Source organism: Arachis ipaensis, chromosome B10 (genome assembly GCF_000816755.2).
Source record: "Arachis ipaensis cultivar K30076 chromosome B10, Araip1.1, whole genome shotgun sequence".
NCBI lineage: Eukaryota > Viridiplantae > Streptophyta > Magnoliopsida > Fabales > Fabaceae > Arachis > Arachis ipaensis.
In genome coordinates, this window is record NC_029794.2 from 84,342,844 (window position 1) to 84,357,970 (window position 15,127).

Here is a 15,127-nt window from a genome sequence, read left to right on the forward strand (position 1 = left end):
TAACTCATTGACTACCTCCTTCAAACTTTGATCTCTGGCCTTATCCTCCGTACACTCTTCTTCTTGAGTGGGCTCATGTGGGGTTTTAAAAATATGGAATGCTAGGTGCTCATCATGCACTCTCAGCAACAATTTCCCTTTTTCAACATCTATCAGTGCTCTGCTCGTAGCAAGAAAAGGCCTCCCTAGGATGATGGGGGTGTTATGGTCCTCCTCCATATTCAGAATGACAAAATCAGCTGGGAGAAGGAATTTTTCCACTTTTACCAGTACATTCTCTACAACTCCAACTGCTTGCTGGATGGATTTGTCAGCCATTTGAAGGAGTATTCGTGTGGATTTCAGCTCACAAATTCGAAGTTTCCTCATTAGAGACAAATGCATCAAGTTTATGCTTGCACCAAGGTCACAGAATGACTTTTCAATTGTTATGTCTCCTTTGGTGCAAGGTATATAAAAACTCCCAGGATCATCTTTCTTCTCTGGTAACTCTCTTTGGAGAATAGCACTACATTCCATTGTCATCTCAACAATTTGTCCTTCTTTTAGGGACTTTTTCTTTGTCAGCACTTCCTTCATAAATTTGGCATACACTGGCATCTGTTCAAGTGCTTCTAAGAAAGGAATATTGATGCTGAGGGTCTTGAATATGTCCAGGAACTTTGAATATTGCTTATCCTCATTTTCTTTTTTGAACCTCTGAGGGTATGGAAGTTTGGGGATATGTGGCTTCACCCCTTCCTTCTTCTCTTGTAGTTGTGTTTCAAGGATGTCCTTATCTCTCTTTGAGCTTTTTGCATTCTTGATTTCTTGATCTTCTTCACTTCTCTCTTCTGTCTCTTTTTATGGAACTTCTCTGTTGTGTTCTTCCTGATTGATGGCTTTCTTCTCACTTTCCACTATAATTGCCTTGCACTCCTCCCACTTTGTAGCTTTTCCTTTGTCCCTTGAGTGGTCTTGAGTGGCACTAGGGGATACATTTGTAATTCGTTTAGCCATTTGTTCCATATGCCTCTCGAGATTTCTGATTGAAGCTTCTTGGTTTTTGCTTGTTGTGGCTTGATCTTTTCAATTTGGATGGTTCTTCCAGGATGGATTGTAGGTGTCACCATAAACCTTATTTTGGCTTGAACCTTGGTTGTGCACATATTGAGGTTGTTCCTGCTGCTGATCTTATTGGTTTTCTTTATTTTGCCCCTATGTGGTTGATGGTTGGCTTGTATTCACTGCTGCAACTTGCAAGCTATCAATCTTTTTAGCCATCTGCTTAAATTGTTGTTGAATCTGCTCCTGCATTATCTTGTTTTGATCTAGGAGGGTGTCAACCCCTTCCATTTCTAACACTCCTTTCCTTAGTGATGGTTGGCATTGTCTCTGATGGCCGAAGAAATATTAGTTGTTAGCCACCATGTCAATGAGGTTCTGAGCTTCTTCAGTTGTCTTCATGAGTTGCATTGAGCCTCCGGCTGAATAGTCAAGTGCCTCTTGAGCTTTCATTGTCAGTCCTTCATAGAAATTTTGGAGTTTATCCCATTCATTAAACATCTCTGGTGGACACTTCCTGAGTAAAGCTTTGTATCTCCCATGCTTCATACAATGACTCTCCATCCATCTGAGTAAATGTTTGAACCTCTGTTTTGAGCCTGATGATCCTTTGAGGAGGATAAAACTTTGCTAAGAACTTCTTGAACTATTGGAAACGACAGTAGAAACGGTCGCAGTACCTCACGCGACCACAGACACGAGAAATCGCCAGAATGGCGATACAACAAGAAACACGACCGCAGCGCTTCCCGAGAACCGAGTCATCAACACTACTCAGACGAAGATCGGAGGTACCAAAACACCAAGCGCACGAGAAACGACCATATAATAATGGGAGCTACACCCTTCACAGAAGGAATCTTAAGAGCAAAACTCCCCAAAGGTTTCGACAAACCTACTGACATGAAATATGATGGAACCAAAGATCCCCAGGAACATCTAACGGCCTTTGAGGCCAGAATGAACCTGGAAGGAGCGGCCGATGCGGTCCGATGCAGAGCCTTCCCGGTAACCCTGGCAGGACCGGCGATCAAATGGTTCAACGCCCTCCCAAACGGATCCATAGCCAGTTTTCACGATGTAACACAAAAATTCATGGCCCAATTCACAACCAGAATCACTAAAGCCAAACACCCCATCAGCTTACTGAGGATCACGCAAAAACAAGACGAATCCACAAGGAAATACCTCGATCGCTTCAACGACGAATGCCTGACGGTCGACGGACTCACGGACTCCGTCGCAAGCCTTTGCCTAACCAACGGACTCATGAACGAAGATTTTCACAAACACCTCACCACTAAACCAATATGGACCATGCACGAGATCCAGAACGTCGCCAGAGATTACATCAATGACGAAGAAGTCAGCCAGGTCGTTGCCGCCAACAAACGGCAACACGGCAACACCCAACACGGCAACTCGGCTTCTCGCCAAAACCCACCACCCAGAGAGAACCAAAGAGACCACCCCAGACCGACAAATACCAGCCGACCACCAAGAATCGGCAAATTCTCTAACTACACGCCCCTGACGGCACCAATTACCGAGATATACCACCAAATAGCAGATCGAGGCATCATTCCAAAAGCCCAACAACTCAAAAAAAGAACGGGAGGCAACAAAACCCTCTACTGCGACTACCACCGGGTTTACGGTCACAAAACACAAGATTGTTTTGACCTTAAAGACGCCCTCGAACAAGCCATACGAGACGGCAAACTCCCAGAATTTGCCAAAATCATCAGAGAACCAAGACGCGCAGAAAGAGAAAGGTCGCCGGAAAGAGAAGGGTGTAACCCAAGAACCCAAAAGCAACCCCCAGGGAAAGCCCGGAGGAAGATCCGACCATCATAGTAAACGTCATCACAGGCAAGGACGTATCAAGTAAGTCAAAACTAACGATAAAAAAATATCTCAAAGTAATGGCTGTCAGAAACCAAACCCCAACCGCTGCGGCCGACAACACGATAACCTTCTTACCAGAGGATTGCCAGCACGGCACCTCGGCCGAGGATGCCCCTTTCGTCATCTCAGCTAGAATCGGAACAGGACTAGTACGAAGGATACTGGTAGACACCGGGGCAGACTCAAACATCCTTTTCCGAGGAGCCTTTGATAAACTCGGGCTCCACAACGACAACCTCCAAACACACCGCAACGGTGTCACGGGACTCGGAGACAACTTTCTCAAACCAGATGGCTCAATCACACTTCCCATCACCACAGGAATGAGCAGCCAGAAGAAGACAATCCTATCTGAATTCGTAGTCCTAAAGGACTCCAAAGCCTATAACGTGATCCTCGAAAGGAAAACAATCAATGACTTCTCCGCAGTCATCTTTACCAAATACCTCCTTATGAAATCCAAAACCGACGACGGCTCCATCGGTACCATCCACGGGGACCGAGAAGTCGCAGCCGAATGCGACAACACCAGCCTAGCCCTAAGGAAGAAATCCCGAGACGCGGCCGGAGTATTCCTAGCCGATCTGGATGCCCGACAAGACGGCCAACCCAGGCCAGAGCCAGAAGGAGATATGGAAAAACTACAAATAGGGCCAACCAAAGATGAATACACCTTCATTAATAGGAACCTCCCATATGACCTCAAAGAGGAACTCTCTCAACTCCTGAAACAAAATAGAGACCTGTTTGCATTCATACCAGCCGACATGCCAGGAATAAGCCCCGACCTAATGTCCCACCGACTCACCGTGGACCCCAAAGCTAAACCCGTGGCACAAAGGAGACGAAAAATGTCACCTGACCGGGCCGTCAAGGTCAAAAAGCAAGTTAAAGCCTTGCTCGAAGCCAACTTCATCAGGGAACTCCCCTATACGACATGGCTAGCCAACGTCGTACTAGTGAAAAAATCTAACGGGAAATGGCGAATGTGCGTCGACTACACGGACCTCAACAAAGCATGTCCGAAGGACGCCTTCCCCCAACCAAACATCGACGGATTGGTAGACGCTGCATCCGGTCACCGATACCTCAGCTTCATGGACGCATACTCCGGATCTACACGACCTGGCTAGCCAACGTCGTGCTAGTGAAGAAATCTAACGGGAAATGGCAAATGTGCGTCGACTACACAGACCTCAACAAGGCCTGCCCAAAAGATGCCTTTCCCCTACCAAACATCGACGGACTAGTAGACGCCGCATCTGGCCACCGATACCTCAGCTTCATGGACGTATATTCCGGCTACAACCAGATCCCGATGCACCGACCAGACGAAGAGAAGACAGCGTTCATCACCCCAGACGGGACATACTGCTACACAGTGATGCCCTTCGGCCTGAAAAATGCCGGAGCCACCTATCAAAGACTCGTCAACAAAATATTTCAAAACCTATCCGGAAGCAAATTAGAAGTCTATATAGACGACATGCTCGCCAAAACTGAATCCGGCGAACAACTCACCAACGACCTCAAGGTCATCATGAACACCCTACGAAAACACCAAATGCGGCTCAACCCAACAAAATGCGCCTTCGGAATGGAGGCAGGAAAGTTTCTCGGCTTCATGATCACAAAACGCGGAGTTGAAGCAAACCCAGAGAAATGTCATGCCGTCCTCGAGATGACAAGCCCAAAAAACCTTAAAGAAATCCAAAAACTCACCGGCCGATTAACGGCGTTATCACGTTTCCTCGGGGCATCGGCTCAAAAGGCAATCCCCTTCTTCAAACTAATGAAAAAAGGAACACCTTTCGAATGGGAGACGGAATGCGAAGAAGCTTTCCAATATTTTAAGAAAGTCCTAACGGAACCACCAATCCTCGCCAAACCCCAGACAGGGGAGACACTCTACTTGTACCTCTCCATAACAGAAGAGGCGCTCACAGCAGCACTTATCCGTAAAGACGAGAAAAAAGAACAAAAACCCGTATACTTCATAAGCAAGGTCTTACAGGACACGGAGAGCCGCTACTCACGCTTAGAAAAGCTAGCTTTCGCACTCCTTACGGCCTCCCGACGCCTACAACAATACTTCCAGGCCCATCCCGTGACGGTCCGAACCGACCAAGCGGTTAAGCAGGTATTACAGAAACCCGACCTAGCAGGCAGAATGCTAGCATGGTCCATCGAACTATCCCAGTTCGATATCAAGTTCGAACCCTGATACGCGATCAAAGCACAAGCCATGGCCAACTTTATCGCCGAAATGACACCAAGAGACTCCACCCCCGAGTCCTGGAAGCTACACGTTGACGGCTCCTCGAACATCACCTCCGGGGGCGCCGGAGTCATCCTCGAAAGCCATAACGGAGTCGTAATCGAACAGTCAGTACGGTACGAATTTCCGGTCTCAAACAACCAAGCAGAATATGAGGCCCTCTTGGCAGGCCTAGCTTTAGCTCGGGAAGTCGGAGCAAAAATCATAGAGGTAAATACCGATTTCCAAGTAGTCAGCTCCCAAATTAACGGAGACTACCAGACACGGGATCCCCTACTCCAACAATACATTGCCAAGGTAAATAAACTAAAAGAAGGATTCGAACACGTTACCATACAGCACGTTCCTAGGTAAATAAATCATTACGTAAAAATGAAAATGATGGTAGAATGCCAATGCTTCTAGCAGATGGAAATTTGGGTGAAAATGGTGGTGGAGCCAGTATTTTCAGTATTTTTTAAGTTATAGAGCCAAGAATGCAATTAGATTTTTTTTGTTTTGATGTCAATTTTTTTTACGGAAATAATAGAATGATTTATCAAGGAAGAGAAGTCATATATTTCTATTTCTTAAAAAAACTATGAATTAACTTTTCGAAAAGTTAAAAGTTCTTTTTAAAGTAGTGACAAATACACATACTGTGACATAATTTAAGAGTAAAAAAAAGTAACTTCTGCTACTTCCCAAATGCACTCTAAAAAATTATAATGCTTATTTATTGTAATGAGTTCGAAATTCGAATGGTTTCAATGTTACAACTTAAATAAAAGAAATTTCATATATACAAGTAAGCAATCGAGTGCTTTCAAATTCTAGACTATATAGTAGTATATATAATATATATTGTCAAGTGGTTTATTATTGAAGGAAAGTCAGGAGCATGTCCTTTAACGAAGCGGGGTTGCACACTCATGAATCATGATATCGTTTTTCTTCGGTTACACTCTTCCAGGGAACAGAAAATGTTATGAAAATTGCCTGCGCTCAAAGATACTAATCCATAATCCATGGTGCTTAAATAAATTTGTGTAGATATCCAGGAGTTCAAATATTTGAGTAAGATATTCGTGTGCTTACTTGTTTGTTTAAATAAAAATTGAAGAGTTCAAATTTTATTTTTTATATATACAATCTGTTGTTGGACAATAATATATTTTAAATAAAAATTAGATTCACGCAAAAATGAAAAGGGCAACGGTCGAAGTTTGCAATTTTAGAGAAAAGCAGTAAAGCACTTTATTACCCTTTATTCATCAATTCGTTATCCACGGACGAGACCAAAAAGATATACATAAATACATAAATAAATCTAAAAATAAGATAATTACTAAAATAAATAAATAAAAGAATTGAAGGAAGCTCTTAGTCACTCACTCACCCACCCTTTTTCATCATCATCGAAACCCTTTCGCTTTTCCTTCAATCTTCTTCCTTCTACGGGTTTCAGCAATCAATGAGAGCTGAAAATCAGCTTTAGAATCCAAAAGGGTACCCCCAAAGATGCCTTTTCATTTTCATTCCTTTTGAGCTCGTCAACAATGGCCGATGATCTATCTTCCATCGCCAAGGTTAGTGTGTTTTCCCCCTTTCTTGTTTTGTTTTGTAATTTCCTGTTTTTTATACTTCGGTCATGTGTCATGTTGGCTCTTACCATTCAAATCCTCCAAAAAACATGAGGTGAAAGATTCCCTTTTTGGTTTTGTTTTCTCATGGGGTGGCACGTGAGATTGTCCGATCTGGTTTCTTAAAATAACCTGAAATCGAATATGTGAGTGCATTTTATGAATGCCAATGGGGTTGTGATGTTGATTCTGTTTGCATTTGGTTGGTTAGCTCAGTGTTATTAATCTCTATTTCATGTCCTGGATCAACATTGATGAAGTCTTTAATTGTTTATATATTTATGTGTGTGTAGTTGTTGTATACTATAAATGTTGAATTAAATTATTGTACTATAATGTTTACAGGATGTTTTCCTTGTAAAGGGTTTGAAAAATACTACTTTGATATGGAGGATGGTCGTGTTAACCCTTGCTATGGTCTGTGGTGTGTATATATGTTCTATTTGTCTAAAGCAAATAGGCATAGGCACCGCCAGCAAGATTGGATTTTTAGATATCAAGATTGTTGACAAGCCGTGCCCGGAACCTAACATTGAACCTTGGGAGATTCCTTATGTTCACTACCCAAATCCCAAAACTTACAGCAGGTGAAGGATGGTGCACTGCTTAAACCTGAGATTTTAGTTGTCGAATCTGTGTAGATTTTACTGATGTTGCTTCTGTGGTGTGTTTGTTAGGGAGGAATGCGCTTGCAGCCCTGTGCGGTATTTCGCTATTCTGTCGATGCAGAGATCTGGGAGTGGATGGTTCGAGACATTTTTAAACAGTCATGCTAACATAAGCTCAAATGGGGAAATATTTTCAGTTAAGGCGAGGAGGAGTAATATGTCCACAATAACGGAGACGCTGGATACCATTTATAATCTAGACTGGGTCAGTAGCGCTTCAAAAAACGAGTGCACAGCTGCTGTTGGCTTGAAGTGGATGCTTAATCAGGTGGATGTTGTTTTGTTTACTAATGCCCCTATCTTTCATCAAATTTTTGTCTTGCGTGATGTTCATCTTTGTATCTATTTCTCCTTCCGATACTTGAGCCAAAATTGGACAAACTTGTGTTATTTGTGGACATTAAAAGTGCATTAGCATGTTGAATTCTTCCAATACTGAACCTCTTACGAATTCTGATATCATCTCTTGTCAGATGGTTGAAGAAACAAAAATTGATTAATGGTATATCCATGTAATGGTTCAAAGTGTGTTTGTTCAATGAAGTACCCCTAGAGAATGTGGTGTGCTTTCTCACATGGCTTAAAGAGGCCTACATTTTTGTATCGCTTTAACCTTGCTTCTTTTTATGATGCCTTGTCCTCTGTCTATGTGTTCTTTCCTTTCTCACCATAATTTTTTATCCTACGAAAAACATTACTGTTGTTGGTTGTTGTACTAAAAATAGAAAAGAGTGATGTACCTATAAATGGTGGTCTAGAAATCTTGAGATAAGCAGGAGTTATCTTTCAAAACCCTAATGGTCAAATTTATGCTTTACAAGATGCATGTATGCACCCTTCAATAGTTATCTTTCTTCTTGCTATCGACTTATCATTTTCCTAATTGTTAAGCTTTTAGTAAATTGCCCTTAACACTTAGGTACCATATGATGCGGAAGCTCCTTTTCTACAAGTTGATTTTCAAAGGGGAGATACAATATTTGAACAGATAAAGTTATATGTCACCCAGTTTTCCCCAATGTTCAGTGAATACTGTATTATGTTAGATCCGTTTTTATTAATAGAATGTCTGCGTCGTTCTACTTGAGCGACTATGCACTTGTTAAACTAGTTTCTGATGCTCAAAGACAAGATTTCATTCAATAAGCTTCTCTATATTTGCCCTCCCTCTCTCAATATTTTTAACATCTGGCTTTTAATTTTTAAATTGCATACACAGATACCAACATGGCACTAGATTCTTTCATGCATGATCATTTTAAGCTTATAAGGCATCTGATTATATCATAATCTGTATTTTAATGCAGGGATTGATGCAGAATCATGAACAAATTGCTGAGTACTTCAGAATACATGGTGTTTCAGTCATATTTCTTTTCAGAAGGAATCTTTTGCGCCGGATGATTTCTGTAATTGCAAATGAGTACGATCGGAGTGCTAAGACATTAAATGGAACTCATAAATCCCATGTTCATTCGCCCAAGGAGGTCTCTCTCTCTCTCTCTCTCTCTCTCTCTCTCTCTCTCTGTGTGTGTGTGGAATGCGGCAAGATGCTTAATTTGGTTAACATAACATCATCAAAAACTATTGATATTTCATGTTAATTGGTTATGACTATGCTTTCAGGCTGAAATACTTGCACAATACAAACCCAAACTCAATTCATCAACATTGATACAAAATTTGAAGCAAGTAAGCGAAACCACCAAGAAGGCTCTGGAGTATTTCAAGAGCACCAGACACATTCTCGTATATTACGAAGATGTCGTCAAGAACCGGACTGTAAGTCAAAAACCACATGTTGCTCGGTATCTGCTTCGTATTACTTTTATACATGCACATGACAAGCTCTTGATGATTCATTTCCTTCTCTTGTTTTCAGAAATTAATGGATGTTCAGGATTTTCTGAAGGTTCCTCGCATGGAACTAAAGACACGTCAGGTTAAGATACATAAAGGAACCTTATCCAGCCAAGTCAAAAATTGGAACGATGTAGAGAAGGCACTCACCGGAACACCATTCGAGAATTTCCTCCATGAAGATTACCGTAGATAACGCTGCTGGGTATGTACATACCTCATGCCCTTTTTGTCTTTTTTTTCTTTTCCCTCTATTTCCCTTAATGTAAGCCTTCCCCCTATTCTACGCGGCAAGAGCCAACAGGGACGACCGCCACCCTGTTGAAATTTTGGCCAGGGCTCCCTCATCTTTGTACTCAATCTTATGTTGCTAATTTGCCTGGTTATTCAATTTAATATTTAATTCATTCTTTGCATTTTTCTCACTTTTTTTTTTTTTTTACCTTTTTGTTCAACTCTTGTACTGGAGCTATAAGAGAACCTTCTGTTTCAGTGTACCATTTTCTTTGTCCTATCAAGTTTTTCTTTCCCCACAATCAGCAGATAGATATTTAAATCACTTCTTCCGTTTCCTTTGATATGTCACCGTCTCTTTTTGGTATATCATTATATCCTTATCAATGAATGTATCTATTGGATACATAGGTCAGGTTATCAGGATTTAGGAATATACCAAAAAGAGACTGTGACAGATAAAATGGGTGTGGAGAAAGGGAGAAAGTAACGTTAGAAACCTCCAATATTGAACCAACTTGGGTTGGTCGAGTTGTCAGCTCACTCGTTCGCTTAAGCAAGTGTCGAGAGGTTCGAATTCCACTTTGTGCATGCAGTAACCTATTGGCCAGTGGCAGATTCTTAAATAGAATTCAGATTCGCGATGGATTAGTTCTTAGTCTATCGAGTTCTCAAACAAAAAAAAGAAACCTCCAATATTGTAAAAGTTGCCAATAGACAGCACAACTGAATTATTGTTTATTCACATTTTTTATAAGGGTTAATTAATTTAGCTGCGCACAGCTGGAAACGTTTAAGGTTGGTACACAACAGCCTGTGTCATGTCATTTTCATTTTTATATTATAATATTATTACTGTAGTTCATGCCAACTCTGAAGTCTGAACCAAAGCTGGGAGTGAGTCTGAACCAAAGCTGGGAGTGAGTTGTAATAACTCTCAGGATTCAAATTATGCTTCAAGTCAAAATGGAAATTTGAGGCTGCATAATGTCTTTTTTGGGCTCTTAGTAAAAAAATAATTGTCTGCTGTGCAAGTAAACAACATCAATGAGTCCAAAGTCCATGACTCCATGTACTATAATTTCAAGTGTATATAGATAATTTAGTATATTAGGTTAATGGTGGGAATGAAATTTTCTGCATTTGATTTAGCTTTTTCGGACAAAAAGGTGATTTTAAAAAAATTGCATTTTCACATATTTGTATAAATTCTGTAAAATAATAAGAAATAATTTTTTTTAACCAACTTGGGTTGGTTTAGTAGTTAGTTCACTATTTTTAAGCAAGTGTCTTAGTAGTTAGTTCACTATTTTTAAGCAAGTGTCGTAGGTTCGAATCTCGTGGTATGCATGTAGTCATTCAAGATCAAAACTAAGAAATAATCTTTTTGCTTTATCTTTTTAAGAAGCTAAATAGTATACTTTCTAATTAAAATCAATTTTCTGTTTTTAATTAAAATACCTTTTCTTAATTCTCATTTGGCATCTCCAAAGCATGATTTTGGTCAGACACAAGAAAAGACATGATTTTTGTCATCATGGTGCTGATAGGGCGCCTTTAAAATATTTTTTGGAATTAATTTGATTTCGATTGAAATGGATTGAGTTAAATTGAAAATAAATTATTATATTTGTAATTAATTATGTAAGAAAATTAATATTTTCATAGTATTTATTTAAGCGTTTACTTCTAGTTAGTGCCAATGAATTATTGTATAGATAAAATAAAATTTAAATTCCCAATATTTGAATCCCCAATATTTGGTTAAGATAACAAGTTAATTATTCAACCAATCCAAATTAATTAAAAAAAAATTGATTTGATTTAAAAATTGATATAATGATTTGATTTTTCTTTTTATCCTTTATTTACTACACAATTTGTTATCACCGTCAATAACTAGAGTCAGTCGGGTGTTGGCTTGTGTCGATAACTAGGGTCGGCCTACGGCAATCCGCAGTCAACAGGCCTGGTCAGTGGTTGTTCAGGGGTGGCTAGGCAGACTAGCGCCATCGACGAGCAATGCTTGATCTCTACTACCTTTTTCTTACTCCAAATTCTTATCATGAATATTAATATCTAAAGGATATATAAAAATGACTTTTTATATTTTTATCAAATCAAATTATTTTAATTCCAACCAAATTTTATAAAAATTAAACGATTTGAGTTTATTTATAATGTAAATTTCAATTTCTTTTTCAATCCATTTCAAACAAAGAATTTGATTTTAAAATCAAATCAATTCTAATTTTATTGTGTTCCAAACTCTCGCATGGAGATTTCTATTTGAAGGGGAAAATGTAATATCTTAAGAGTTGGTATTTTGAGGGAAATTGTACTTGTTATTTCAGCATAAATTTTTGCAAACAATATATATACACACACAAAAGGGGCTGATTTTTTTTAATATTGTAAAAAAATGTGATATACTTCATTATTTTTATGTGTATGAGTTTTACACTGTTATGGAGAAGGCTTTTATTTTTCAGAAGATAAAAAATGTCACCGCTATTTTTTGTGCAGCTAATTTTTTTAATTCATTAAATGTATAATACGGCACCAATATTTTGTTAAAAAAATATTTTTTTTAAAAAAATTAAATCACAACATGGCATTGCCATTTTGCATTTGATTTTTTTTTTATTATATTAATGGAAAACATCATTATTGACATTTTATTTGTTTAGGAAATTTTAAAGTACAATCTGATAAAAAAAGTCACCTACATATTGCAATAAATGTGAAACATCAGCAACGTTTTGTACTAGAACAAATAAAAAAATATAAAATTAACTATAAAAAAAGTAATAGTATTATGTTTTGGAAACATATTCAGGAGAGAATTAAAGTGGAGTATTTTTCATGTTGAGTATGTGTGAGGAGCGTATAAGATAGAAAGTTATATTAATTTAAAAATATATTATAATAGTCATATTTTGTCTCATACACACGAAAATGTTAGTTTTTTATGTGAGAACTTATATTTTATTGTTGTTTCTCTTCTAATAACATATAAAGAATTTAAGAGTGTAATTTCTCAAAGTATAGATCATGAAGTGTTGAAAGGAGTGACAAATATTTTGTATAGACACATATATAAAGCATGTGACTGAAGAAGCTATTATAAAAGGAATGTTTTTGACCTATCATTTACTTAGAGCACAAGTTTCACTTCTCGCGTTGTATGTTGAGTTCGAGAAAATCAATAATGATAATTTTTCGAAACTCAATATAGATTGGACGGGTTATAATACGAAAGCGATGAAGAGTTTGAAGGTAATTATGAAATTATTGGTCTTGCTGAAAATGTGGAGGAAGATGATATCATGGTTAAGAAAGATCAGATGTGGCAGATGTTACAAATGCACTAGCGAGCTAACAACTATCTGGAGAGCCATGTTTATGTGGCAGATGTTTATTGTTGTTGTTGTTGTTGTTACCACTGCATTAACAATGATGATAATGATAGAATAGTATTTAAATTTATTTTGTTTTATTATTGGTGCAGTCCCCGCTGTTATTGCAGACGGTCGTTGGAATGAAATTTAATAATAAAGTTGTTATTGCATGTGATAGTAGTTAAAGAATATATCATCCGAAACAGCGTCGACTACAGAATGTATGAATCAGAACCGACGATATTTTATACTAAATAACAAAATTACTAAAAATATGTATTAACAATTAATTAATAATATATACTAACAGTAATTAACTAACATCAATACTAATACTATTACTATGGTTACAACAACAATTTATATTCTTTAACTAGTACCAATAAATTAACAACAACTTTATTTAGTGCTGATCAACAATAAAATAATATTAATAAATTTAAACTGTTTCTTTTTTCACTACTTTCAGCATAAAAAAGTTTACTTAATAACAATAAGTAGCTACTAAAACAATAAACAATATATAAAATACTTACTTGTGTGGTTTATTTAGTGGTGGGTCTCCTTTTTCTTTGTACAAAGTGTTCCCTGCCGTTTTGTTAAAACTAAGCTGGAGTGAGACTTTCTTAATTGGTGAAAGTGAGAAGCTAATTGAAGAAGAAAAAATGAGATCAGAAGAGATGGGATTGGCTTTAGGTAAATATATATAGAGTGGGAGAGAGTTCATCCACAAGTCGCACATGCAACACGAAATGTCAGTGATGGTTTTTGTTTAACGGTGCATCGCCGAATTCCATCCTCCTGCATGCAGCCGCCAACCACAATGATGTAATACATGCTTGCCCAATAATTTTTGTGAGATATACCATTAACAGTCTAATATTAAAAAAAAAAGGGTTCACAATAAGAAAGGGAGAAGATAAACCTAGAGTCAGAATATTCAAGAGATCATGGATGATGTATAATGAATGTATGCGTGGATATCAATTCATATCTTTCAAATATTATATGTGGTCCTCACTTGTATGAAATTTCAATTTTTCTAAAAGGTAAATGTTCACTTTAATTTTTATAAATATAGATTTGAATTATTTTAACTTTTATACCGTGTACACATTAAAACAATTTTTGTAAATTCTAAAAGCGAGTCAAATTAGTGCATTTTGACATAGATATTGATGTCATATTGTCATCCCTAGGTAATTTGCTTAGGACAAAGCTGGTCAAAACACCGCATCATAGGGGTGGCACCTAAGCTGAATAAAAGTCATAAAAGATCCCATTGCATTTGCATAACTACAATAATGTTGACTAGCCAATCTTCACACGTTGGCATTCAACAGGGCGATGCCAATTTTTTGACCTAGTCGTGTTCTCGTGTATGTTCCTAAACAGTGAACAACATTCACTTACAGAAATGAAAATTTGCAAGCTTTGCTACCAAATTCAACTACTGCTTTTATAATATAAAACCATATATCATTGACTTAGCGCGTTTAATTTATTATCTGGAGTGCAAATTGCCAAATTGATCGCGAACCCTTATTATTATTAGATTATATTACAGCCATATTTGAATGCTTTCCATGTTTTAAGACATGTGTGATTTAGATGTCAATTCATCGGTATGGATTCGGAATTTAGGATTAGGATGCAATAATTAATATGTTCTTTGTGGAATACGTAATAACACTATAATGATGGCAAAGGTATTAATATGTTTTACCTTATGGATGAAACTTGAAAGACGGTATATTATTTTGAGAGTTGCAATTTCATACCTTAAGAACGCTCATTAAAGTAGTTTTTAATTTTTATAAATGTCTAAATTCATTTTTAAACTTACAAATTATAAATCTTCATTCGTTCCTAATCAGTGCTGGTATGGAATATTACAGTGCTAGCATAGCATTCTCTTAATGTGATTAAGATTTTAGAATGATCTAATAGGTATTTCAAATTAATTAATTGGACTTATTTAATTTAAGTGGCACATGTATTATTATTATTATTATTATTTAGCTAACATGTTCCTACTAGCATACATGATAAAACTACAATTAATAACACATTTTAAATATTTTTTTAATAAATAAAAATAGATACATTGAA

General features: G+C 37.6%; 1 protein-coding gene across 2 annotated transcripts; it reads left to right on the forward strand.

Annotated features, from left to right (window-relative positions):
• LOC107623838 (nodulation protein H) lies at positions 6,535-9,806 on the forward strand. Of its 2 annotated transcripts, none has more exons than XM_016326225.2 (6): positions 6,535-6,798; positions 7,198-7,439; positions 7,530-7,788; positions 8,828-9,007; positions 9,147-9,302; positions 9,403-9,806. In XM_016326225.2, the coding sequence occupies exons 1-6, from the start codon at positions 6,769-6,771 to the stop codon at positions 9,574-9,576; spliced, it is 1,041 nt and encodes a 346-aa protein (XP_016181711.1). In that variant the 5' UTR covers positions 6,535-6,768; the 3' UTR covers positions 9,577-9,806. The 2 variants fall into 2 exon arrangements, with proteins under 2 accessions (XP_016181711.1, XP_020968805.1); XM_021113146.1 differs by having other exon boundaries at positions 6,562-6,798; positions 7,216-7,439.

Bases quoted from the DNA above. Each gene is read 5' to 3' on its own strand.
- LOC107623838 (XM_016326225.2), top strand. From the start codon at position 6,769: ATGGCCGATGATCTATCTTCCATCGCCAAG. The intron at 7,440-7,529 runs GTGAAGGATGGT...TGTGTTTGTTAG, and splicing joins AATCCCAAAACTTACAGCAG to GGAGGAATGCGCTTGCAGCC. The intron at 9,303-9,402 runs GTAAGTCAAAAA...TCTTGTTTTCAG, and splicing joins ATGTCGTCAAGAACCGGACT to AAATTAATGGATGTTCAGGA.